The sequence below is a fragment of the Equus asinus genome, chromosome 15 (assembly GCF_041296235.1).
Source record: "Equus asinus isolate D_3611 breed Donkey chromosome 15, EquAss-T2T_v2, whole genome shotgun sequence".
NCBI lineage: Eukaryota > Metazoa > Chordata > Mammalia > Perissodactyla > Equidae > Equus > Equus asinus.
In genome coordinates, this window is record NC_091804.1 from 19,057,569 (window position 1) to 19,084,054 (window position 26,486).

Here is a 26,486-nt window from a genome sequence, read left to right on the forward strand (position 1 = left end):
ACTGTGATGGGAGATGTTGCTAATTTCCAACTTCATTAATTTTCGGCAAGTATTAGCATAAATAGTCAAATCATAACTGGCCTCAAGCCCCTGCAGCCTCTGTTGACACAGGGATGGGCTGGGAGGATGCGTTACTCAGTATTTCCTTCCTGCAGAAACAACATCCTTTCCCCAGATACTCCCTAACCCATCACCACTGAGAGGTGGCCAGTCCTGAGCACCAAACTCTGCTGTTGTGAGGGTGGGAGAGGGTGGCACTGAGCCCTCAGCTCTTCACCCAGTGCCCCGGCTGACCACAGTATGTACCTGGGGTGAATGACACAATTAGGAGGATCAGGAAGGCTTAGGCTGTGGACCAGTCAGCATTACGGGTCAGCGTGTAGCCAGGAGTAGGGCCAAGCGATGGCAAGCTTAAAGGGCAGCCCAGGGCTAGAGATCCATTTGGAGCTGACAAATAGAATGGATGTCCATGTTGTTCATAGGACCGATCCCAAGAAGTGGCAGCTTCAGCCAAGTCTTCCAATGACATGCATGCATTTGCACTCTTATAGGCTCCCATGCTATTCTGAACTGGGGAAGTTTTGGAAAAGAGCGCCATTGAATTGGTATTTTCTTTGAAGATTTAAATGAAAAGAGTCTCCAGGACCCAGATATCAAACCCAGAGAAAACTTTTGTCCGTAGCAATGGCAAAGCTCTCCCCCTAACTCTTCTGGGTAGCACTTTCTGCCATTGACTGTAAGCCCCAGGATGGCAGGGACTTTGCTTTATTCATCATCTTATCCCCAGTGCCAGGAACAGTTCCTGGAATATAGCTGGTGATTAGTTAACATGTGTTGAATGAATGAAAAAGATTGCCCAGGCTTGGTGGGGTGGGAGGGAACTGGAGGTTGACTGGCCAGTCCCCACAAACAGGGTATCTGTCAGAAATATGGCTTCTCCATCAGCATTCTCTCCCATTCAGCATCCTGACTCTGAAAGTGATAATCACCCTGCACCATCTTCATGAAAAAGGGGTAGGTCCAGATCTCCTCAAACCCTTCATGACCTCTTGTAGAGTTCCTTCAAGATGCCTCTTTAGGGACTAGAGTCCAGGTTTATCGGCCCAGGAGTTAACTTCTCAGTTGTGAGATGAACCTTTCCTTTTTCTTTATTCTCATAAAGGAGCAGAGATAAACACAGGTGCTTAGGTTTCCATCTTAAATAGAAGCCCTGCCACTGGATTACAAAGAACCCAAGGGCAAGCAGGGTCTCCAGGTCTCACTGCTCCAGCAATTTGAAGCCTTCCTATATTTGAGCATCTGATGAGCTGGTAGAGGAAACTCACAGACAATCTCACAATTTCTGCCCTTCCACGTTCTTTTCCTTAGAGCTCTGGAATCTCTGAAATCCTCTTGCAGACCTTCTGAGGCCTGCCAAACTCTGAAATGGGGAGAGCCTGCCCCATCTTCTTCTAGGCATCCTATCCCACAATTCCTCATCACCAGTACTTGCCAGCAAGTCCAGCTGGCCTTCTGTTGGCTTTAGATCAGTATCAGGCACAGAATGTGACACCTGTCAAGTAGCCCCCTACCACCCCAGCCCCAGCTTAAGTTTAACCGTTTCCTATTCCCAGTCATCCTTGAAAACTGAGCAAGCCTAGAATCAGATGTACTCTACAGGGTTACCCCATCCCACAGTGTGAGACGGCAGCCAGTCATGGACACAGAGCCTGCTATCCAACACTCCCAGGTGAGGAGCTCCTGGTCTGTCCTTCCAGAGCCCTCTGCCCCTTTCCTTCAAAGAAGAAGCCCAAACCCAAGATTTTGCTTTTGGTCAGCTGCCAAGTCATCCTTACAAACCACCTTGCTTTCATTTCATCTCTCCATGGTAAGTTCCCAAAGATCCAAGTAAAAGATGGAAGATGTGAGGGGAAAGCTGAGGGCCTTAGAAGAGTTGTTTCTAAGCTATAACAGCTTTGATTTCCTGGGCTGGAGAGAGGGGTGTGAGTGGAGGTTATCCATCTCAGCATTTCTCCCACGTTCTGCTTCTTCTCCAAAGCACCTTCTCATCTAGGACCCCGAGACATCCAGCCCCTATGTCATTCACAGTCAGTGGGCACCAAGGCCATGAGTTCTCTGCTCCCTCCCAGACATCTCTCCAAACAGGCCCTAATCTCCTTGGCATGGCTCAAGACTTCCTCATGCCACACCTATATGGTGGCATCAGCCTCCCTGCTATCCCTCCTTTCTCTGCCACCCAGTGTCCAGCATGGTGTCTGCCACGTGACAGCAGCCTGGTTACTATTTCCATGTTGGCCAAATGAATGCTCTTTTTCTCTCTCCCTACCCAGGCCTGCTGGTCTGCAAGAGGCTCCTCAAACCCTCCCATCCACCTGTGTCCCCAGTTTCACACCTGGTCTGCTCTCTTTCCTCCTGGTTCAAATCCTGCCCTGCCAAGCCCCACTCAGCTAACAAAAGCAGGCACTGCTCTGGGGCCTCAACACATGTAACTCATCTAGCCTTCATGCCACTAGGTAGACACTACTCTTAGCCTCGTTTTACGAGGAGGAACTGAGGCACAAAGAAGTCAATCAGCTAATACCGGGTGGAGTCTAGACTTGGAGCCACACTGTCTGCCCCCGGCCTTAACTATCCCAGCCAAAGGGCCTTTCCCACCCTCCAGCACTTAAAAGAACCTCCCTCCCCAGAACGAGGCCACTTATTTAGTGCGGTAGGGAAGTTTTATTCCGACATCTGATATGGAGAATATGCAGTAAGTAACAGTGCAGAAGTCGGTGTATGCAAACCTATGCGTCGTGGGGAGGGTCCCAAGGCTGTAACCACATCCTCTCTTGTCCCTTCGCCCATCACAGGCCAGCTCAGGCATCTGACCCCTTCCAGGGCTCTCTCCACGCCACCGCATGGGACAGAGGTGTTTGAGACCCTCCTCTGGCCAGTGGCCTGAGAGAAGGAAGAAGTTGCTGCAGATCCATCCAGGCAGTCCCAGGAGCCGACCCGCCGCGGCACTGCGCGGTCCAGTCCGCAGTCCGCAGATCCCAGGCGCTTGCTGCTCTCTGGCGGCCAGAGCCAGGAGCCCGGAGACCCGGGGATCGCGCCTTCTACGCTCCGCGCACCCAAAGGCACCAGCGAGTGACCCAGAGGCTGGGGAAAGGGCGGGAGGAAGGCGGACGCAGCTGAAGGAAAAGGGAGAGGGGGCCCGGGAGGGGAGCGGGAAGGAGCGCGGAGCGGACCGCGAAGGGAGAGGGCGGCCGTGGGCACCCGCGGCGAGGCAAGGGTGGCTGCCGTGGGACCGGAGTGCGCTCCAGTGCCGCGGCCCCTCCGGACCCCGGAACGCCCGCTTGCGGGCGCGCAGAGCCCCTTCTCCCAGCCAGGGTGGCGCCCCCTCCCTCGGCGCTGGCCGCCCCCTCCTCCTTCCCCGCGCTGCCCCTCCTCCGTCCCGCCCCCCGCGCCCAGTTGAGAGCGCCGCAGTGGCCGCTGCCTGCACCGCCCGGTCCCGAGCCGCCGCTTTGCCCGCTCGCCCGGGCACACTCAGAGAGCGGCGCGCGTCGCCGGCCCCAGCTCTTCGGGCCGACTCCACGGCCGGCCTCCGGGAGCCCCTGCAGCCGCCCCGGCCAGCCCCGCTCGGCTCGGGGGCAGCCGCGCTCCGCGTCACAGGAACTTGAACAGGACCCCGACGGGACCAGCGCGCAGGGCTGTCCCCGGAGCTCCGCGGCTATGCCCGGTGCCCCTCTCCCTGCCAGTGGCTCGTCCAGCGCCCGGGCCCGGCCCCCGACGGCCGCGCTTTGAGATGACTTTCCGAGACCTCCTAAGCGTCAGTTTCGAGGGACCCCGCCCGGACTGCAGCGCCGGGGGCTCCAGCGCGGGCGGGGGCGGCCCGGGCGGCCCGGCCGCCTCGGAGGGCCCGGCGGTGGGCGGCGTGCCGGGGGCCGCGGGCGGCGGCGGCGGCGTGGTGGGCGCGGGCAGCGGCGAGGAGAACCGGAGCTCCGCCGGGGAGCCGGGGGGCGCGGGCGCTGGCGGCGAAGTGAATGGCACGGCGGCCGTCGAGGGGCTGGTGGTGAGCGCGCAGGGCGTGGGCGTGGGCGTCTTCCTGGCCGCCTTCATCCTAACGGCCGTGGCGGGCAACTTGCTTGTCATCCTCTCGGTGGCCTGCAACCGCCACCTGCAGACGGTCACCAACTATTTCATTGTGAACCTGGCCGTAGCCGACCTGCTGCTGAGCGCCACGGTGCTGCCGTTCTCGGCCACCATGGAGGTTCTAGGCTTCTGGGCCTTCGGCCGGGCCTTCTGTGACGTGTGGGCCGCCGTGGACGTGCTGTGCTGCACGGCCTCCATCCTCAGCCTCTGCACCATCTCGGTGGACCGGTACGTGGGCGTGCGCCACTCGCTAAAGTACCCTGCCATCATGACGGAGCGCAAGGCGGCCGCCATCCTGGCGCTGCTCTGGGCCGTAGCCCTCGTGGTGTCCGTCGGGCCGCTGCTGGGCTGGAAGGAGCCGGTGCCCCCTGACGAACGCTTCTGCGGCATCACCGAGGAGGCGGGCTATGCCGTCTTCTCCTCCGTGTGCTCTTTCTACCTGCCCATGGCCGTCATCGTGGTCATGTACTGCCGCGTGTACGTCGTGGCGCGAAGCACCACGCGCAGCCTCGAGGCGGGCGTCAAGCGCGAGCGGGGCAAGGCCTCCGAGGTGGTGCTGCGCATCCACTGTCGCGGAGCCAGCCTGGGCGCAGACGGGGCGCACGGGATGCGCAGCGCCAAGGGCCACACTTTCCGCAGCTCACTGTCCGTGCGCCTGCTCAAGTTCTCGCGCGAGAAGAAGGCGGCCAAGACGCTGGCCATCGTCGTGGGTGTCTTCGTGCTCTGCTGGTTCCCCTTCTTCTTCGTCCTGCCCCTCGGTGAGTGACCCCTCTCCCACCAGCCCCGTCCCTTCCTTCCTGACCTTGTGGCTGTGCCTTCCTGGCACGCGGGCTTGGATGGCCCTCCCAGGTGGAGGGTGACTCTCCACCTGAACACAGAAGGTTGACTTAGTGACCTCCCTGGCCTCATAGGCAGGTGTGCGTGCGCCACTTTGCGCGGGACAGACCAGGGGTTCTCCATGCTTGCGGGATTTGTTTTACAGGCTTCTAACTTTTCTGTCCTTCCTCCTTTTCATTGCCATTACGAGCCCCAGGCTTGTTTTAGGCTCCTGACCCTTCTAAATATAAAATGTCTGGAAATCTGTGTGCCCATGGTATGTGGTCAGCAGTGTATGTGCTGTCTACATATTACCCCGTCCTGAGCCCCTAGATATAAACGCCAACCCCCAGAGGTCGGTGCAGAGAGTGGGTGGGCCTCCATTCGTTCTTGGCCTGCAAGCCCCGGCCTGTGAACATGCACATCGGCAGACATCAGGGGCCCGGCCAGCTTTCTCCCAGCACTCATTCAGTTTGGAAGCCACCCCCACTCGGAGACCCTCCCCAGTCGGTATCTGTAAATGCCCTGGGCTCTCAGTTCTGAAATCTCCTCTTGGAGGTGGGGGACTCTGTGGCGACAAGAAGGAAAGGGATAGGGGCAAATTATCAAATGGACAGTTAATACTGTTCCTCGTCGTTTCTTAAATTTACCGAGTCCTCTAGCTCTTCTGGTGAACTCTTCTATTTCTTTTACAAGCATCCCCGCAGTGCTGGGAGGGGGGCAGCTGTTCTCAGGGGCTTCCTCCCACCCCTCGAGGCCTCTCCTGGATGCCTTGGGGCTGGGTCAGCACAGGGAGGCGAAGGGGGACAGCATCTCTAGGGACGCATTTGCCCTGAGTCACTTCACCCACGGCTGCAACCTTAGCAGGGCCGAGCCGGGTCCTCCCCTGCCTTTCCCAGGCCTCGCTGCTTCTACACTCTGCGGCTGAGTCAGGAAAGGGACAATAGCCTCCCTCCTGTGCCCCTGCAGGCCCTCTCCACGCGGCAGCCAGAGTGACCTTTGTACATTATAAATTCAAGTGTCACTCTCTGCGAAAACCCCTCAATGCTTTCCCCCTGCCCTGGGAGCAAAATCCAGACTCTCCTCCATGGCCTGTGAGAGGGTCACCTTCAAATTTGTTATGGTCTAAACCAAAATGAGACACCATGAATATTTATGCTGGGACCACAGGCACAAACCAGGACAGTGGGGCAAACCTGACATGTGGTCCCCTTCCTGTAAGGAGGGCCCTAAGTGACCTGTAAGGCCCTGAGTGACCTGTAAGGAGGCCGCCTCCCCTCTGGCCTCATGGCTTTACTGCCCTCCCCGTTGCTCACTGCTCGGGCCCTTCTGAGCCTCTTCTGGTCCCTTGTCCACCCCAAGCTCAGGCCCTTGCCCTCGCTCTCCCCTCTGTCTGGCCTGCTCCCCCCCCACCCCGATCCCCCACTAGCTAACTCCCCATCCTTTAGGTCTTGGTTTAAACGTCCCCTCTCCAGAGAGGTCTTCCCTTCTGCCTCAGTCTCAGTGTGTCTTTCTCTGCTTTTTCTCCCCCGGGGGACAGGCTCTCTTCCTTTACTGGCTCCTTATCTGTAATGTGGTGTCCTTATCAAATGTGGGTGTCACTTGGTTTGGTGTCTGATCTCCCCCACCAGCCAGGAAGCTCTGCTAGGGCAAGGCTGTGTTGTCCCGGAATCCACAGTGCCTGGCATATGAGGAGCAATAGAACCCAGCAGGAGGACCACAGGCTCTGGCACCAGATAGCCTAGGTTCGAATCCCACCTCCACCCCTTACTAGCTGTGTAACTGCCAGCAAATTCCTGACCCTCCCTGTGCCTATAACTGTGGCCCGTGGTGAGTGCCGTGTGAGCTGTTGCTTATATAGTAGATGCTCAATAGGAGGTAAGGAATGAATAGATCATGGGCTTGAAAATCGTTCAGCTGGAGGCTGCTGCGGGGGCCAGCGGAGAGATGGAGGGGGTAGGGGACAGCCAATAGGCTGGCAGGAGGAAGTCGGCGTGCCCCCCCTTTAGAAGCCCACCCACCCAGGATTTAGAACCCCCAAGCCCACCACCCAGGCTCCTTTCCCCACCAACCATCCCCTGCTGTGGCCTGGCCCAGCTGTGCCCGGTCCCAGGTGCCCTCATGGCCACCCCCTCCCCCACCCCCTGGTTCACCCTGGTCCCCTGTGGGGAATGATCAACCTCTGTGTAGAATGCCACCTCCCTGTGTGGTCTTTCAACTTCTTTTAAGATTTCTAGTTACAGAATAATGCACAGATAAGGAGAAAATAATATAACAAGTGCCATGGACCCTAATTCCCCATGTTAAACAGATGTTAACATTTTGCCACATTCGCCTGAGGTCCCTTCCTCTTTTCAGTAGAACACAGCCGAAACTAAGCTGCCTCCTCCTGTGCTTCCTCCTTTTCTCCCTCCCTCCCCGGAGGAGAATCTGGTGTTTGTCACTCCCATTCATGTGTTAACTCTTACCACAAACATCTGTATCCATAATAATATATAGTACTGTTTTATGTGTCTTTAGGATTGATATAAATGGCACCATGCTGTGCATATCAGTCTTCAATTTGCCTTTTGCCTCCAGCGTTTTGGGTTGAGATTGCCCCGTGCCGGTTCATTCTAGCAACAGTATTATGTTCTATTTGAGAGGCTCATGGGGAGCATTGATGCGGTCTCCTGCTGGACGTTCGGTTTTTCTAATTTTTCACTGTTACAGTCGAGACTGCGAAAGGCTGCTGTTGTACTGAGGTCCAGAGCACATGCCCTCCTCTTCCAGGAAGTCATCCCTAACTTCCCATGGCCTTTGCCCCTTGCTGGCACACGCTGCTCTTTCTCAATCCCTGCATCTCTGCTGCTCCTCCTCATACCTGGCCTGGGGACCAGGGGGTGCCCTTGCCTCCTCCTTCCTGGCAGTCTGTGCTGTGCCCAGCCTCCCAGGGCACCTCATCAAGCCCCGGAACAGAGCCCAAGGCCACTGGTGGAGCTGAATTGAGTGAAATCTGGCAATAATGAGTAAGCAGGACAGAGGCCAAGCAGGGAAACAATATTCTGATCTGACGTGATGTGGTGTGGAGGCCAGGACGGCAAAGAGAACAGGAGGGCAGAGCCTGCAATGGGGGCAGGAGGGGCCTGAGGGCTGTGCAGAAGGAAAGGGAGCCAAGAGATCCTGACACCTCACAGCCCTTGGCCCAGGCCTAGGAGGAGGGAGGTTCCTTTGAAGGAACAAGGAACATTCTAAGCGGCAACTTTTTGGGTGAATGTGGAATCCAAGGGGCCGGCATATCTTGGTAGGAGGTGCCCGTATGTGGTGGGGGGTGGAGGCCATTGGACCTTAGATAAGAGGGCCAAGGATGGCGCTGTTGCAGAAGCAGGAGCGTGGGGTTCAGTCTCTCAGAAAGAAGATGGAGGAACAAAGAGAAGAGAGGGGCTGGGGATGGAGCCTTGGGACCACCCACTTTGAAAGAAGCAGAGGAGGCAGAGAAGTGGGCAAGCAAGAGGAGTGGCACCTCCCTCCTCCCAGCTCTGGTACCCACGCCAGCTGTGAGGAGCATCAACGGTGGAGGGACTGAGAAAGAGCTGTGTGTGCCAGCAAGGGCCATAGGCCATGGAAATGAAGGCACCCAGTAGGGCCACAACTTGCAGGTTGTGGAGCAGACCCGGCTGCCCCTCACCCATACCTCTGTACACAAAGCCGGGTGGAAGAAGCAGCCTCAGATGCTGCAGGGACACAGCCAGTGAGCAACTCCAACAGCCCAGAGGGCATCGAGAGCCTTAGGAAGGGGGCCCAGGACCCCAGAGGGACTTTGGCACAGGGGGCTGGGGACTGCCTTCTATAAACTTGAAATGCTGTGGGTCAGGCCAGAGTGGCAGCAGAGAGAGACATAGATGGGGTGTCCTGAACTGTGAGACCTCTGGGGGCCCAGGTCGCTGGCCAGGAGAGACTAGGACACAGATGCCACCCACTTAAAACCTTTAGGGGCCCAGAGAGGGGCTGTGGATCATCCGCACACCTCCGGCTGCCCCCTTTCTCCTTGAGGAGCAACTGCAGGGCCTGTGGCAGGCAGGCAGAGGGCCAGCTCAATGAACCCAAGACGTCACGTGTCCGACCCTGCGATTCCTGGTAGCAAGGCCAGGGAGGTCCGCACCGGCTCTTCCAGGGCACCCGGGGAGTCACATGTGGACACAGGAAGTGCCATTTGCCCCCGTGAGAAGGCGCCCACCTGCCTGACGTTTTTCTGTGCTGATGCCCCGCTGAGCCGCCTGCTCCGTGCAGAGTGACCACGCATCCTGGTTTGCCCAGGACGGGCCCAGTTTATGCCTGTTGACCAGCATGGTTGCTAGGAGTGCTTCCTTTACTCTCAGAGGTGTTCCAGTCTGGATGATAGAGTATATGGTCACCAATCCTTGGTGCCTTTGGAGGAGGGGCTCTTGGCAGCCCTGCCCATGACAGATATGTACCCCGTGTTCTCACCCTCACAAGCTGGCACCGTTCCGGGTGCCTTGGAAAATCACAAGACATTATGTAAAGGTCCCTCCCTACAGGGGTCCTTTAGCCCCATGTCTAGAGGAGTCCAAACTTGCAGAGTGCGTATGGGAGGGGCCGTAGTTAGGGCCTGCTGCCTGAAGCTTTTTGTGGAGAACCCCTGAGCAAGGGGACACTGCACAGGGTGGACCCAGCTAGAAATCGCCTGATTAAAACTCTTCCCCCCGACACTTAGTATAAGAGTTCCCTCACCCCCAGAGGTCTTGGCTGGCCATTTGGTGTAGAAATGCCAGTCTCCCTCCCTGTGGGTAAGAGGGGGAGAGAAGGACTGGAGAAACCCTGCCCCAGGCAGCACGCATCTGCAGGAGAGCTCCCTTCCTCTCCCAGGCGCCTCCAAGGCCACTTCTCTCGTTGATGTTCTCATGGCAGCAGCACCTCACTGCGTCTGGCTTTGGCAGGCCTGGCAAGTGCCCCCCCCGAGCCATGCCCGGAGATCAACCTGTCCACTGAGACCTACACACACATACACACACACACAAGACAGCCCCACCCCTGTCATTCCTAACGACTACAGGCAGACCCCTGACTCCTGGCCTGCACTCCTGGTTCTCTTTTGTTGGGCAGTCACCAAGCCTCTGTGGCCTCCAAGTCGGCCTCCAAATGTGTCGGTAACACAAAGCAACGGCAGAGGCTCAGAGCCCACAGGCCCCTCCCAAGTACACCTCAAGGTGGGCAAGCTGTCCAGAGGTTCTGATATCGGAAGTCCCAGGACAGTCCAGCCAGCGTCCCAGGCCCCCACCTCCAGCCATCTGTGAGCCATACCTGGGCCTCCTTCTCATACTTTCAGCCTAGGCCCTGTGACATTGCTGCCTCCCTGCCCCCCAGATTTACTCAGGTGCTCCCCACACACTGTGCACACACCTTTATCACAATGCACTGCAATCATCAGTATTCCTACACTTACCATAAAGTGTGGGGGTAGAGGAAACTGTACATGTGTAGCCATGGAAGAGTGGAGGTGTTTGTGGGTGCCCTGTGGTTTCGGAGACCTGGAACGTAGAGTCTGTGAGAGGAGGGGTCACAAGATGAGGCAAGACTTTTATCCATCGATAGGAAAATGGATAAATAAATCATAGTGTATTCATCGACTGGAATACTATACAGCTAGGAAAAATAACAAACTTGATGCCCACAACATGGATGAATTTCATGGACATTATGCTGGGCAAAATAAGCCAAATCTGAAATTAAAAGCATCCATAACATATGATTCTGTGCATGTAAAGTTCAAAAACAGGCAAAAATAATCAATGATGAAAAAATCAGGATGGTGGGTATGTCTGTGTGTCTGTGTATGTGTGTAGTGGGTGGTATGGCCTGGAAGAGAGTGCAAAAAAACCTTCCACAGGGCTGGAATGTCCTATATCTTGATCTCGGCAGTGACTACATTGGTGTATGACATATAAAGTCATCAATCTGTACTCTTGAGGTGTACGTACTTTATGAACTTGACTGTCAGTGTCTTACACATTAGTGAGAGAGAAAGAGAGAGAGAGAGAGAGAGAGAAGGCGGGAGGAGGCAGGAGGAGGCCGTGAGCCACGCTGAGGCAGTGGTGTCCAGGTGAGAAGGCACATTGGGCAAGTGGGTGTGACCAGTGAGTTCAGCATGTGCTGAAGTGTTGGCCTAGGGCCAAAGGCCTCATCTGCACAGGCTCCCTGAGGTCGTGCAGGGGCCCAAAGATGCGGGGGAAGATGTGTGAGGTGCTTTGTGGCAGGTCCTCAGTAATGGCATCGCTGTGCCTTGGCCCAGAAGCCTGAAGAAGAGGCTGACATTACGTCTCCTCTCTGTGCCTTTGTGGCACCTGGCACGTAGCCCGGAAGATGTGTGTAGAGGGAGGGAGCAGTGGAGCCCTGGCTGCTTCACGTCCTGCCGCCAGGGTCTGGGTGGCAAAGCACAGACCTCTGTCTTGTGTGTGTGCTAAGAACCCTTAACATAAGATCTACCCTCTTAACAAATTTTCAAGTATCCAATACAACATTGTTAACTGTAGGCACAATGTTGTACGGCAGATCTCTAGAACTTACTCATCTTGCTTAACTGAAACTTCATGCCTGTTGATTAGCAAGTCCACATTTCCCCCTCCCCCAGCGCCTGGGACCACCATTGCACTCTTTGATCCTGTGAATTTGACTATTTTAGACACCTCAAATAAGTGGAATCATGCAGTCTTTCTGAGACTGGCTTATTTCACTTAGCATAATGGCCTTCTATTTAAAGCCAACTGTCCTTGCTAGTGATGGGTTGGGGATGGCCTAACCTAAAAGAGCCCATTTATGTGGTCTAAAAAATTTTTTAAATAAAACAATGCACATTTATTGAGTGATTACTATAAATAAGCAATGAGCTAGGTTTTGGGTTTGGGTTTTCTTTTCATTTTTTTTAATGGAAAGTTTCAAGCACGTATGTAAGTAGACAGAACAGTATGGTGATCCCCAGGTACCCGTGACCCAGCTTCAATAAGCATCAACCCAAGGCTAATCTTGCTTCATCCCAACCCCCACCCACTTTCCCACTAACTGTGGATTATTTTGAGGAAAATCCCAGATACCGTATCAGTTCATCTGTAAATTCTTCAATATGTATTTCCAGAAGATAAGAACTTTGTAAAAAAAAAATAACCACAATCCAGGCCAGCCCCAGTGGCCTGTTAGTTAAGTTTGGTACGTTCCATGTCGGTGGTCTGGGTTCAGTTCCCAGGCATGGACCTACACCACTCATCTATCAGTGGCCATGCTGTGGTGGCAGCTCACATACAAAAAGAGGAAGGTTTTCAGTGTATGTTAGCTCAGGGCAAATCTTCCTCAGCAAAAAAAATTAAAAATAACCACTATCCATTATAACACGTAAAAATAATTGTTTAATATCATTGAATATCTACTTAATGTTCAAATGTTGCCTGTTTCCTCATAAATTTTTAGTTAGTTTGTTTGAATCAGGATCCAAAAATAGTATATACATTGCATGTCATTGATTTGCCTCCTGGGTTTCTTTAATCGATAACATTCCCCTCCAGATTGTCCTAAGGAGTAGCCCACAGTCTGGAGTTTGCATCTGCATAGTGCTCTTTTGTGTATCCCTCTGTTCCCTGCACTTCCTGTAAACTGGCTTGATCAGATTCAGCTTCAGCGTTTTGGGCAAGAATTCTTCTCTTTTGTGATGTTAAGATTGATCAGGAGTTCAGGTGTGGTCGGCCTGATCTTCCATTGTAAAGTGTCTCATCAGCCTCTCCCCTGCTGGTTTTAGCAGCCGTTGTCCATGGCCTGGACCCATAATATCACTGGGGCTTAAAGTGGTGATATCTGAATTCCGTCATTCCTTCTGCATTTATTGGCTAGAGTTCTGAAAAGAATTCACCACCAGCTGTTTGGTTACTTGAAATAGCTGCTTGGTCTGCACAGGAGAAGCAGGAGAGCTGCTTGATGCTCCCCTTTCTCAGAAGAGTCAGTTCTCTAGCAGTCTTTGCAAAGAGAACCAATAGGTTTTTTAGTACCACGATAAAGTGATTTTTAAATCTTCACGCATTAAAGACATCACTGTTTGGGGTTGGCCAGTGGGCGACCTTTCAAGTGGTTCCTGAGACCTTTGGCACCATCCAGAGTCTTGAGCACTTCCTGCTTTCTAGTCTGATGAGATGTTCCAGGCTCAGCTTGTGCTTTTTTTTGGCCCTGGACCTGGAAGCAGCCATTTTTCAAAAGAGCCCTGTCCTCTTTTAGTGGAAAATGATCCTATCAAGACCACAAACTGAGCTCTCGGCTATTCATTGATACTGAGTTGGTCACTGATTCACTGAATAGAGCTAGGGAAAAAATTTTGTTGGTTTGTGAAAGAAATATATACCACTGATGGGGATGGACTTTTGACCTTGAGCACAGATCCCTCCTCCCCGAGAGTCTTATCTTCTGCCCAACTCCTACTGCTATGTTTGTCCTAAACATTTGATGCACTGTTGATCACTCCGCCTCATTCATTAAAGACTTGGGTATTGGGGCCACATGCTTTCTCTCCCACTGTCATCCCTACCCTGGTCCTTGGGGTAACTCCCATGCTGACACCCTGGCCTAGAGATTAGTGACGTCCCCCTCCTCTCTTCCTCCCAGGGCCATGCCCTGCCCATGTGTCTACCTCGATCTACTTCCCCTCAAATCCTCAGTGAATCTGTACCGCCTGAGTCCATCTGTTCATTGGCTTCCGTTACACCTGCTCATTGGCCCCAACCTTGACCAAGCCTTCACCTCCCTGCCCCTCGCCTTGTCCTCCAGTCAGTTAGGCATCCCTTCCCTGGCCAGCTCGTCCCATGATCCATCACTTCACGCGCTCTTGCCATCTTTAACTCCCTCACCTCCACCTAGTTCTTTGAGCCCCAGACTCTGAATCAGGCCATTCCTCTGGGTGGTACACAGTGGTGTACTGATGAATGTTTAACAAGTGCCTCTGGGATGAGGGCTGATGTGTGTGTCCGCCCATTACCACGGTGTACATATTCCCACCATGGTCCATTTCGAGCTACCGAAGAGACATCAACAGGCTTGCAAAATCCTGAAAATTTAACAGTCAGCTCTTGTGAGCCAGGGCAAACCGGAGTCTAGCCGAGCACTCGCTAAAGAAAAATCACCCTTCCATAGTCAGGCCTCCTCCCCAGGGCAGCCCTCAGGGTGTCCCTGGTCAGTTCTGAATCTCTCTCCACCCCCTTTCCTTCCTAAGGGATCTCACTCTGTGGGTTCCTGCTCAGCCCTCCCCTCTCCTCTGCCCACACACGGCGTGCAGATGTGTCCACAGCTTCTCTCGAAGATGATTCGCCCTCAGCCCTGTGGCCCATTCACCCTCATCCCCTCCCCTGCCTTCTCACTGTAATCTTTCCTCCTTTTCACCTTCTTGCAAGAATACCCCTTGCTATTTACTTCTTTTAAAAAATATTCTGATATTAATCTTAATCCTAAATACCAGAGTTGGGATTGGAACCCAAGAGTTCTGGCTCCAGAGTCCTTGTTACTTCCTCCCTGGGTCAGAGGTCAGGCTGGGGCCACGGTAAAGGGTCAGTTGGCAGCCATGTTTTACGCTTTCAATCTCACCAAATGCCTCAGCCCCCGCACACATCCCCCAGGCTTGGTTCCATGCTTCTTTCTGCCCCAGATCCTGGCCTCGAGGGGGTCCTGACCATTGCCATGGGACACAACCACTTCCTGTGTGGGCTGAGCCTCTCACAGACCCCGGCAAACCCCCAGAGGCCTGAGCCCTGCCCCAACCTGCTCCATGAGCTATCTGCCTGCCACAAAGGTCCCCTGTGACAGCTGAAGGATTTGCCTGCCCTCGCTTCGGCGGTGGTGACCCAGCAAAACAGGGTCCTGGGCCCCTGAGAGCGGCATGGGGCCTGGCAGGCGGTGCCCAGGCAGCTCCCTGCTGGAACTCCCGGATGGCAGCCACTGCTGGGGACCTTCTCTCGTCTGCACAGCACTGATCTGCTCAGACCCAGGAGCCGTTTGTCACTGCAGCCCCAGAGCAGAGGCTCAGCTCAGATCCAGGTCCAGTTCAGCTGAGCACAAGGGCCATTTGGCAGGGACTTCAGCCTCAGAATTTTGGGTGTGGCCACTCGAAGGCCACAGATTAGGGAATAAGTGAGTTAAGAAGTGACAACAAAGAGCAGAAAGAAGAGGGAGAAAGAGGGGAGGCTGAAAGAGAGCGAAGGGAGGAGAGGAAGAGGAGTTGAAGGGAAATGAGTAGGGCCCGGTATAGGACCCAGGCAGGTCTGTCACTCATCTCTCTGCCTTGGGCCCCACCAGGCAGCCTCTGTGGCTCTAGGAGCTGCCCCTGCCCCTCAGCCCCACAGCCACAGAAGGGTGTCCAGGGCCAGACCAGTGGTTCTCTGTCAGCCCACAGAGCTCAAGGGACTTGAGACAAACCTGGGGCACAGAAGGACTTCTCGTCTGTTCCTGGCCCATCTTGAGCCAGAGAACCCGCCAGTTCCCTCTCACCATGGAATTTGGCAGTGCAAGGACTTCAAGAGATTTGGCTTAGCACAGCAGGCCCCACAGTGCCCTCAACTTACCCCTCCATGTCTTTATAATCCATCTGAGACCTGGACCCTATCCAAGTCACCTCTTCCTTACAGCCTTCCATGATTGTTTCTGCTTCAAAATGGCCTTGTCTCTTACCCCTCTCCATTTTCCCTTCTCTGTTCCAGTTATCCTAACTTCTTGGTTGTCCTTCAACTTTCAAGAGTTCCCTGCTGCCTCAGGGCCTTTGCATGTGCCCTTTCCTCTGTCTAGAATTCTCTTTCCTCAGAGCTGCATGGCTCACTCCCCCACAGGGTCTTCAGGTCTCAGCTCACCTGTGCCTTATTAGAGAGGCTTGTCTGATCCTTTAGAATATAGCAGAGAGGCCTGCTGTGGGCAGAGGTCCCAGCCTCTCTAGGAGAGGGAGCTTTTGAGCTCCAGAGTCTGAGCCACTGAGTGAGCAGCTGAGAGAACTGTGAGAGAAGAAAGGAGTCTGGGGCTGAGAATTCCCTTTCTCCTAGCCCTCCTGGCAGGAAGAGACCTGAATATCTAGGAGGATGTGATATTTTTAACCCCTCTAAATCTTTCTGGCCAGAGGGAATGGCCGCCTGTGGTTAGAAAAGTCACTGATGATGGAGCGGGTGGGAAGGGGGATATTTCCTGCCTGATATTTCATGGTCAGCTGCAAGTTATAAGCAAGGCTGGCTGTGACTTCTGATGTTCTGCCAAGAACAAGTTCCCTTCTGGTGATGCCAAAGGAGGCGGTTGATCACACAGTCCGCCCCTTGGCTTCTGAGCTGTCACTCCTTGGCGAGGCTTGGCCAGAGTGGCCAGCTCCAGCCTTAACTGGCATCTCAGTGGCAATTCCTGGGCCTGGCTGTTGCTGTTCCTTAGGAGAGGGGCCTGGCCTGTGATAATCCAGGCTGCAAATCCCCCCCCAACTTCACAGGCTGCCTCCATTTCCCCAACAATGTGTAGGCCAGGCTGGCCCAGCCAACATTCCAGAGAGTGGGCCTACCTGGTGACACAAGAGAGGCCCTGCCTCTTCTGACCAATGGCACCTCTGGATATTAGCTCAGACTCCAGACAGAGGTACCCCAACATAGGGAATGGGGGAAGGCAGGTGGGAGCAAGCTTGATGGAGACTCACGTGAGCAAAAGTCAAGAAGCAGAGAGCAGCAGGCAAGAGTTGTGTCCGTGGCCATCCCCCACCTGCATCCCTACCGCCTCTCCATTTCTAGGCCGGTAGATGCATCCGCTGCCCCACTCCAAGCTGCCTGTTGAGTGGGGGAAACAGACATGGATGTGCACACTCATGCCCTGCCTTTCCCAGCAGGGGGCAGAAGAGTTGAGACAGCAGCCAAGGGATAATCCCTGATCAGAGATTAGGGACCAAGCAAAAGAGCATGAAGACACGCCCACAGAAAGAGTGTCTTGGGCCGGGTTCCTAGACAGGGGTTCTTATGCATGTGATGGACTGAGGGAAAGGGAGGGAGCCAAGGGGAAGTAGGATGGGGTAGGAAAGAGCTAACCCCAGCATGTGGTCCTGCCCGGAGCCCTGGAGCCAGAGCAGCAGCACAGGATCGCGCCACCTTGAGGTGAGGGGCCTGGCCTTTTCCATCCCCATATCAGTCTGTCACTGGCTATGAGCTGCCTGCTGGGTGGGGAGGTGTCTTCTCCCAGTTGCAGCAGGTCCCATTGGCTGAGGGAATTTCTCCAGAGAAAGGGCAACTAGGAGTCGTTAGTAGCCAACTGGGCGATGGGGCCACCTGGGCGGGGCACCAACACCATTGCCTTCAGACCTTAAAGGTGACTTTTGAGTAAAGCCTTGAAGGAGGGGAAGGAAATGGCCAGGTGGCTCTCTAGGGCTCCTCCCAGGGGGGTGGGGTCTGTTTGACGCTCTCTCCTGAGACAAGGCTCCAGCAAACAGGCAGCAGCCCAGCCCTTCTGAGTGTTCTGGATGGACATGCACGCACAGGACGTGACAGGCCCCACAGGGCACCCTGGAGGCCACAGAGAAGGCCAGCAAACGCCACCTAGCCTGGTGGTGGCAGAATTAAGAGGTGCTCAAGGCGCACACACTCCAGAAACCACTGTTACCTCCCCAGACTCCCCCCAACGCGCCTCCCAGCCCCGCCACTGGGAAGTCGAGTTAATCACAGAAACGCTCCCAGAGAAGGTAGTTCCAGGCCTGAGGCTGGAGAAGGGGGAGACCAGTATGGGGAGAGGAGGGAGGTTGTGCAGAAGGCCAGAGGTGGGGATGGGCACGCTGCCCATGAGGATGGGCACGCTGCCCATGGGGCAGCTGCTGGAAGGAATACAGCGAGTGTTTGAGGCTCCTGACCCCCAGCACCCCCGGAAGACCAGGGCAAGTTCTATTTCTATCTTTACATGATGTTGCAGGAAGACCAAGCGCTTTTGGGCTAGACCAACTCAAGTTCAAATCCTGACCCTGCCACCTGCCCTCCGGAGATAACTAGAATCCTTCTGCACAGTGGGATGCCAGTGCCATGAGAATTAAATAAGTACAACATACAAGACCCCACGTGAACCCAGGGGGCATTGATCACTCGGAAGGCATTAGCTCCCATTTCCTTCCTGCTCACTTCAGAGGCCACCTACCCAAACACCATTATTCATTCATTCAACAAATATTTTATGGCCCCTGCTCTGGGTCAGGCACTTGTCTTAGAGGCTGGGATAAAAAGAAGAATTGATCCCATCCCTGCTGTCAAGGAATCTAGAGCCTAGGAGAGTAGATAGAGCAGTAACAAATTTTATTAAAATGCAGGCATGCATGAAAAGCCACTGACCCCAGGCTTGGGGGTGGACGCCTGGCACGAGGCCGCAGGGGTGGGTGGGAGGAAGCATAAAGCATTGTGGGACCGTAGGGCCAGGGCTGAGCAGAAAGGCAGAGGAGCCCAGCCCATGAGCAGACCTGCTGTAGCTTCCTGTGGCCAAACTTGGAGGGAGGCAGGATGAAGGCAGCGCTGGGTCCTAGAAAGCCTTGCATGCAACACAAGACAGTGTGGGCTTACTCCTGAGAACCAACGGAAGCTACTCACAGTGTTCAGAGGGGAAAGGAGAGAAACCAGTTTTTCAGAAAAAGCCTCCAGCAGTTATGTGCAGATTGGAGAGGACAGGGGACCACTGGGGGCTGTCAGAGCCATGTAAACAAAATGAGATGCCACACGAAGCAAAGGCTTCAGGAAGGAGGAGAAGGGGGGACCCAGTAGAGAGAAAGTCAAATGCACTGGATGTGGTGACCAGTTGGACATGTAGGGTAGAGAAGAGGGACTCATTCAGCAAACTCAGCAAGAGTTGAGCACCTACTGTATGCTCAGTGTGCTCATGAGGTCTTCTGGACGATGGGAGGGCAGCACCAAGCAAAACAGCCACAAGTCCTGCCCCATGGACTTCCGCTGCAGGGAGAAAGACGACGGACACAACGGAGAGTAACTCAGATCGAATGGGAGAAGGTGCTAAGTGCCACAGAGGACAGTAGGGCCAGTTGAGGGGGCTGGGGAGCGCCGGGTCAGGGGACATTGCAATTGTAAATGGGAGGTCAGAGAGACCTCACTGCCAAGGTGAGGTCATGAGCCATGTGGCTATCTTGGGGAAGAGCAAGGGCAAAGGCCCAGGGTGGGAGTGTGTCTGGCATGTCCAAGAAGCAACAAGGAGGGCAGTATGGCTGGAACCGAGTCGGGGTGTAGGAGAAGAGGCTGTGAGAGGGGTTTGGGGGCCACATGTGAGCCGTGTAGGTCAGGCTCTTGCCAGAGGGAGAAGGGCAGCTCTGGGAGGGTTTTGAACCTGAGGAGTGACGTAATTGTTTATATTTTTAAAGAACCACTCTAGCTGCTGGGTTGAGGATGGATGGCAGAGGGCAAGGGTGCAAGCAAGAGACAGTGGGGAGGTGCTCAGTTACTCAAGAGGAGAGATGATGGTGTCTCAGACAGGGTGGAGGGCAGTGGTGAGTTCCGACCTCATCACCTTCCTCTCTGCCCTCTGTCACTCCATTCCATCCACACCAGCCTCGTCATTGTTCTGTACACGTACCAGGGCCACCTCAGGGCCTTTGTACTTGCTGTTCCCTCAGCCTGGAATGCTTTTCCCCTAGATGTCCACATGCCTCATTCAACTCTTTACTCAAACGTCACATTCTCGGCAGGCCTTCCCTGGCCACCTTATCCAAAATTTATACAACCACCCCCAGCACCTGCACGCGTGCACACAGACACACACCTCCCATCTTCCTTCTCTGCTTTACTTTTTCTTCTTAGCATGTTTTATTATCTGATATGTTTGCATTTTCCTTGTTGATCCTATGTATTGCCAGTCTCGGCCAGTGAAATGTTACTTTCATGAGGGCAGGATAAGTGTGAGATGTGAGTCGGCACCCACGTGGAGATGTCTGGGAGGCAGTGGGATCTATGAGTCTGGAATTTGGGAGAGCAGTCTGAGCTGGAGATACAATTGTGGGCCCTATCAGCCTAAGACAGTATTTAAAATCATGCACCTGGATGAAACTGCCAGGAGAAAGCAAAAAGAAGAGATTACAAGACTCTTCTCAAAGGGCACTCCTACATTTAGCATGGGGACGTGAGGGAGAAGCAGCAAAGGAAACTGACACAGAGTAGAAAATCCAGGAGCGGCGCCATGGGAGCCACAGCGAGATGAGACAAGAGCAGCATCCGCAGGTTGGGGGGCCTGGGTGGGGTGGAGCAGAGCAATGGAGTGAAGAGCGAAAAGCAGATGCGAAGAGGAGACCGCAGGTGTGGACGGAAAGGGTGGGAGGAATGAGGGCGCAGCTGTGACAGAGGCAACTCCCGGGTGACTGGCAGATCGAGAGCTCCAGAACAGAAGCAGGGACGCTAACCTCGGGTGGTAAGAAAGGTCTTACCAAGGAGGAAGGCAGGTGGGGAAGGTCTGAGCGAAAGCCCAGCTTCTTTGGCTTCTGTTTTCTCTGTGAAACAGAAAGCGAGATCAGCTGCTCTGGAGAAGGCGAAGGGGCGGCCGCAAGGCTTGGAGAGGAGTAAAGGCTCACAGGAGCCGGTGCCAGAGCAGGGGAGAGTGGGCTGAGGATAGGCAGTGCGATTGCTGGAAACCCAGGACACCCAGCTGAGGTGGGAGCCCAGGGAGTAGGCAAATGGCTCCAGAGTTAGGATCTGTCTGGATAAGTACAACCCAAGTCCAGAAGGACGCGGACATGGGAGGATTGAGAAGAGAACAGCTCAGGTGTGAGCGAGTAGGAGTTTCAGCTGAGCAGAGAGGACAGGAGAAATCCAAGGGGCTGGCAGAAGGTCAAAGCACAGATGAGAAAGAGAGAGGGAACAGGAAGCTGCAGTCAGCAATGGAAAATGAGTTTTAAGTGAAAAAATGAGATGCTCAGGTTTATGTTTTAAAAGGATGCCCCCAGCTACTGTGTGGGGAGCAGGGTGCAGGGGCACAGGGAGCAGGGAGCCCACTTAGAAGGCACCGCAGGTAGATGATGGTGGTAGCTGGGAGCTGGGGTGGTAACAGGGGGTGGTGCACAGTGGGGGGATTCCGGGACCAATAAGGATTAGTGATGGATAGGATGCAGAGTATCATAGAAAGAGAGGGGTCAGGATGTAGTAAGCACCTACGATGTGCCATACGTGATGTGGGGAGCTTACCACTTAAGGATAAGACAGTTACCTGCAATGTTCTTGACACTTAGAAGGGAGTAGATGTGCTGGAGGGGAGGACGGAGTACAACTAACTGCTGGGTTGGGAGGGGGTGGTATAAGGAAGGCTTCCAGGAGGAGGTGCCACTGGAGCTGGCACTACCTGGTGGAGAGAGGAAGGGCGCGCTAGGATGAGCATACGCAAAAGTTCAGAGGCAAGATGGGGAGCCTGCTGCGGCCAGAGAGCAGCGAGAAGTCAGTGTGGCCACTTAGCTGATGCACTTGAAGAGAGAAGTAAGACTACAGAGAGAAGCAGGAGCCACAAGAGAAAGGAGAGCGAGAGGGTGATGCTGGGGCCTGGGTGGAGAGGTGGGAGGGCATCCCACGACGGCCTCTGTTTCCACTGACATCTGCCAAACTGAGTTAGCACCGCTGGGCTTCATCCCCACAAGAAAGGCTGTGAATGATGGTGAGGAGTGAGAGAGGGAGCCAGCTTGAGGCAGAGAAGCGAGCTGCCAGGTACTGAGACAGTGGCCTTGTCTCAGAGGCCCCACCTGCCCATTGAGGCTTTCCTGTAGCTGGGCTACCGGGGGGCTGGCAAAGGCGTGTGCCAGGCAGCTGGAGAGGGATGAGAATGCAAGACAGGGGAGGCAACTAGTCAAACTGAGTAGCCATCACTCAGCGTGGCTGGGGGAGGAAAAAGCTGGGAGTGGCTGAGAAGGGACTTGTCCACTGATGCCCCTACAGCAGGAAGCATTGCAGAACAATGCCCGTGAGCCAAGTGCCCACTGTCAGGGGTCTCAGGGCAGTTACCCGTCTCATCTGTGGCATGCAAAGGGGAGGGAAATGCCCACAACCCCCTGTGACCCCAGAGATCCTTGCAAGAGGCTGTGGGCTGATGAGAGAGTGCTGAGGGCGGCAGGAAGAGGGAGGCAGGGTGCGGGGAGGCGTCAGGGGTAGACTGCAGTGCTCTGGGCAGAGGTGGGTGTGAGCTCAGAACTGCCATCCGCGAGGGGAACAAAGCAGCTGCTGCCTGTGGAAGCTGCAGCCCAAGGCACAGACATCTGTATTTTCCAGGCAAGATGTCCACACCCAGTGGGCAGAGAGATGAAACAAGGCTGTGGCAGATGCTGTCAGTTCCCCGTCCATCTCCCCCGCACATGGGTCACCTTCCATCCGAGCACCTGCCTCCATCTCTTTGCCCAGAGGCTTTCTCTGACCACCAGGATCCTCACCGTCCGCCCAGGCAGTAGGCAGGATGTTAGGAAAATTAACACCCGAGGGAGCAGCCCAACCAATCACTGTTGGGAACAGGTGTATGGATGCCCACCTCCCTCACCCCACTGGGGGGATAACTGAGGTTCCTGTTCTCCAGTCTCCCAGAGCTCCCAGTAGGATACGCCCCAGCTGCCCACAGTGGTGACTAACTTGATAACTCACCTTTTATTGGCTTCCTTCTCTTCCCTGTTTCTTTTTCCCACTCCACTTCTGGTGTTTCGTTTACCGCCCAAATTAACAACTTGAATTTGAATTCGTGTCTCCAGGCCTGCTTCCAGGAGAGCCAAAGTAAGACAGAACCTCATCAGGACACAGTAGGAAAAGCTTGGGGCTGAAAAGCTGAGTTTGAATCCGAGCTCCTTTGTATGTAAGGAGTTCTCAGCTCGCAGTGGGCTTCTACACAGGTCGGTTGAGCATAAATTAGAGTATTAATATTTACAACAAGGCCCAGGCCACACTACGATATGCCGTGGCACCCACCCATCTGAATCAAAACCACGCTGATAACAATGCCCTTTGGCCAGCTTCAGGCTCGCCGCTGAAAGCATAGTCCACTGATTTGTCATCCTGGGCTAAATATAAAAGAATTGTGGCCTGAGTCAGAAAGTTATTTTCAGCACTCTGTCTTACTGTGCAGCCACTGAGGGGTGCTGCTCTGAGGGCCACCTTCCTGGAGGCTGAGGTCAACCCTGGTGGCCCCCACATTCCAGGGACAACTGCCCTTGGAGTTGTCTCCTTGACACACCCTGAAACACCACATCCTCTCACAAAAGCCACAGAAATAGGGAGGGGGGAGTGAATAGACACCAGTACTTGTTAAGAGCCTACTAAGTGCTGGGCCCTGCAATTTATGAATCTTCACAAAATCCCTTCCAGGGAAATATTATTGCCCGTATTTCAAGGAAAGGAAATTGAGACTTAGATGGCCAAAACACTTGCTCAGGGCTGCATGACCAGGGTTTGAAGGGCCTGTTCCCTGCGATGCTCTGTGACCTCCTCTTTCTCCACAGTGTCTCTTAGCACCAGGAACTCTCTAGATGGTGGGAGGTGGGTGATAAGCAAGGGCCCCCAGGTCAGAAAGGGGGGCATGGTGCCCCCTCCGTAGGGGACCTTGCTCTTAGTTCTTTTGAGGCAAGGGGAAGAGAGAGCAGGTCCCATGATTTGTCAAGGACCCTACCCCTGGCTCACTCAGCCTGTCACCTGCAGCTTCTGCCCAGGATGGGACGTCCCTGCCATCTACCCCTTGCCCCTGCTACTGCTGAGGATGAGTGAGGATGACAGAGTGAGCTCTGCTTCCTGGATCTTTGCATTTTGTCAGGTGCCTTTTGGAAACATGACTCCTTCAGTCTGTGGGAGGGATGCCAGGGGAGAGGTTTGTGGGGAGGAGGGTCTTCCTGGAACAGCTCAGACCCCAGCGCCCCCACCCCTCCTGCTTGGCACTCTGCCCCATCAAATCTATCCCAGAAGCTTCCCTGACCACTTCCATTGAGACAGCCCCACTGTCCTGCATTCGACAGCCCATGGGCATTGTGCTTATTGAGGCTTAATTCTAGGCTCGCTCTCTCACCTGCTTAAAAACATCCATGGCTCCTAACTACCCACAAAGTGAAAGTTGAACTTCCCAGCGTTTAAGGCCCTTCACCATTTGTCCCAAATGAAGTTTTCTGAGAGAACCCTACAGGTCATTCCCAGGCCCCAGATCTTCTTGCCCACCTGTCCCCACCTGCCCCTTCCACTCCTAACACCCTCTGCCTCTCCTCATCCTGGCTGGCTCCTGTGAGACCCCTGGAAGCCCCCTATCTGACACGCACATCCTAAGCACCACCGTCACCCCACCTGCGTTCCCATGATATTTTATCCACATTGCTACCAAGGGCGCAAGGCCATGTTTGATGTGAGCCCAGCCCAGGGCCAGGCATGGGGCAAGCCTTGGGCACATTTAATTCAGAGGTTCTTAACGCTTTAGGTGCTAGGGACTGTCTAGGCATCTGGAGAAGCCTGTGGGGCCCTTCTCAGAGTCACATTTTCAAATGCACATGAAGGATTCAGATGAAACCAGTTTCACTGACAACCTTGTCAAAATATTTTTACGTGAAATTTGTGATGTGGTAATAAATACGCTCCTACACTAAGGCAGTAAATAAGATCTAGTGGTGCGTTCTAATGACTGTCATTCCCAAATAGGGAGGAGCATAGAGAATATTTCAGAATATCGGCAACAACTGAATGTGACAGGAAAATATCTAAAGACCTGTTCACATTAGGCTGAACCATATGAAACTGCCGACATGGCACCAGTTTTGAGCTACTAAAAGGGCGATTTCATATGGTCTCATCTAACCCTACTCCAGTCCGCCGCTTACACTCATCATTAAGGGAAATGCTCAATTTCAGGTAGATGTGAGTAGAACTGAAGATGATTATTTTTCCTCAGCCAAGTTCATGGATCCTCGAATTGTATCAGGGACCCCTTTGGGGAGAGAGACTTTGAGAGCCCCTAGTTGATGGCTCAGCCAGGGTCCCTGGAGGGTGGGGAGGGTCGCCCCTTTGGGCCCAGGGGCTGCCTGGGCCCCCCTCTGCTGGAGCCTCTAACCGGCGTCAGTCTCTGCTCCCCGCAGGCTCCCTGTTCCCGCACCTGAAGCCCTCCGAGGGCGTCTTCAAGGTTATCTTCTGGCTCGGCTACTTCAACAGCTGCGTGAACCCGCTCATCTACCCCTGCTCCAGCCGCGAGTTCAAGCGCGCCTTCCTCCGCCTCCTGCGCTGCCAGTGCCATCGTCGCCGGCGCCGCCGCCCCCTCTGGCGCGTCTACGGCCACCACTGGCGGGCCTCGACCGGCGGGCTGGGCCCCGACTGCGCCCCCGGCCCGGGCGCCGCGCCCCCCGGGGCACCGCTGGCCCTCACCGCGCCCTCGGCCCCCGGCTCTCCGGGCACGTCCGAGGCGCAGGCTCCGGTCGCCGGCCGTCGAAAGCCGCCTTGCGCCTTCCACGAGTGGAGGCTGCTCGGGCCGTTCCGGAGACCCACCACCCAGCTGCGAGCCAAGGTCTCCAGCCTGTCGCACAAGATCCGCGCCGGGAGCGCGCAGCGCGCAGAGGCCGCGTGCGCCCTGCGTTCGGAGGTGGAAGCCGTGTCCCTAGGCGTCCCCCAAGACGTGGCCGAGGGCGCCACCTGCCAGGCCTACGAATTGGCCGACTACAGCAACCTCCGAGAGACTGATATTTAAGGACCCCCACCGTCCCTGAGCTAGGCTGGGGAGCGCGCTGGGGGAGGGGAAGAGGTGGGGGGGGGGACATGGAGAGGGAGGCTGGCTTTGTTCAAGAGGCCGCGCGGATCAGGGCCTGGGAAATGGATCAGGGCGGCTGCACTGTGGCTTCCCTGAGGAACCGAGGAGGGGCTGGGGCCCCCGAAGGGTGGAAAGATATGAGCTGCTCCTGCACACAGGTGTCCCAAGCTCCTTTCCGAGGAAGGGGCTGCGGGCTCCGCAGGGCCATTTGCTCCCAAACCCTGTTTGAGAAACACTGCCCCATCCATGCCTTGATCGCTGGATAGACAAATCCAAGTATGGACAGGCGCCTGCCCCTCCTCTTGGGGAGGAGAGAGCACAGAGGCCCTGCCTGGGTGCCCCAGTGCTTCCCCAGGGGAAAAGTCAGTGGGGCCAGGGCTTCTCAATGGACACAATTTCTCCCTACTGCCGACTGGAGGAACCCGTGGACCTGCCACCGCCACCCACAAGCTTTGGTGGCAGATTGGATGACTGTCCTACCAGGCTGTTGTATTTACCCATGGGCCCACTCTCCCTACCAAGCCCCTCCGCACACACCCCTTCACCTGGACCTGCCCCCATCACCTCCCCCAAGGGCCTTACTGTTTACACTCTGTACATAGCTCGTGTGCCTGTGCCCATCACTTCTCGCTGGGATCCAGAGCCATCAAATGGGGAGAGCTTTATGTGTCATTTTGAGACATATTTATTGGTAAGAGTACTTTATTTTGTCCAAACTGTGCAAACTGTCCCTCTTTAGCTTATAACCCATAAAGAACTACTTTGGTTTTTTTCTAAAATCTTTCAAGTACTAAAGGCCCACA

The 26,486-nt window shown here is 54.8% G+C and overlaps 1 protein-coding gene across 1 annotated transcript; it reads left to right on the plus strand.

The window, feature by feature from the left end:
• The first annotated feature begins 3,480 nt into the window (after positions 1-3,480).
• ADRA1D (adrenoceptor alpha 1D) lies at positions 3,481-26,486 on the plus strand. The gene is made up of 2 exons (XM_044748471.2): positions 3,481-4,892; positions 25,022-26,486. The coding sequence occupies exons 1-2, from the start codon at positions 3,788-3,790 to the stop codon at positions 25,621-25,623; spliced, it is 1,707 nt and encodes a 568-aa protein (XP_044604406.2). The 5' UTR covers positions 3,481-3,787; the 3' UTR covers positions 25,624-26,486.

Excerpts from the sequence above, each read along its gene's own strand:
- ADRA1D (XM_044748471.2), top strand. The coding sequence starts at position 3,788 with ATGACTTTCCGAGACCTCCTAAGCGTCAGTTTCGAGGGACCCCGCCCG. Across the intron at positions 4,893-25,021 it reads CTTCTTCGTCCTGCCCCTCG|GCTCCCTGTTCCCGCACCTG; the intron begins GTGAGTGACCCC and ends TGCTCCCCGCAG.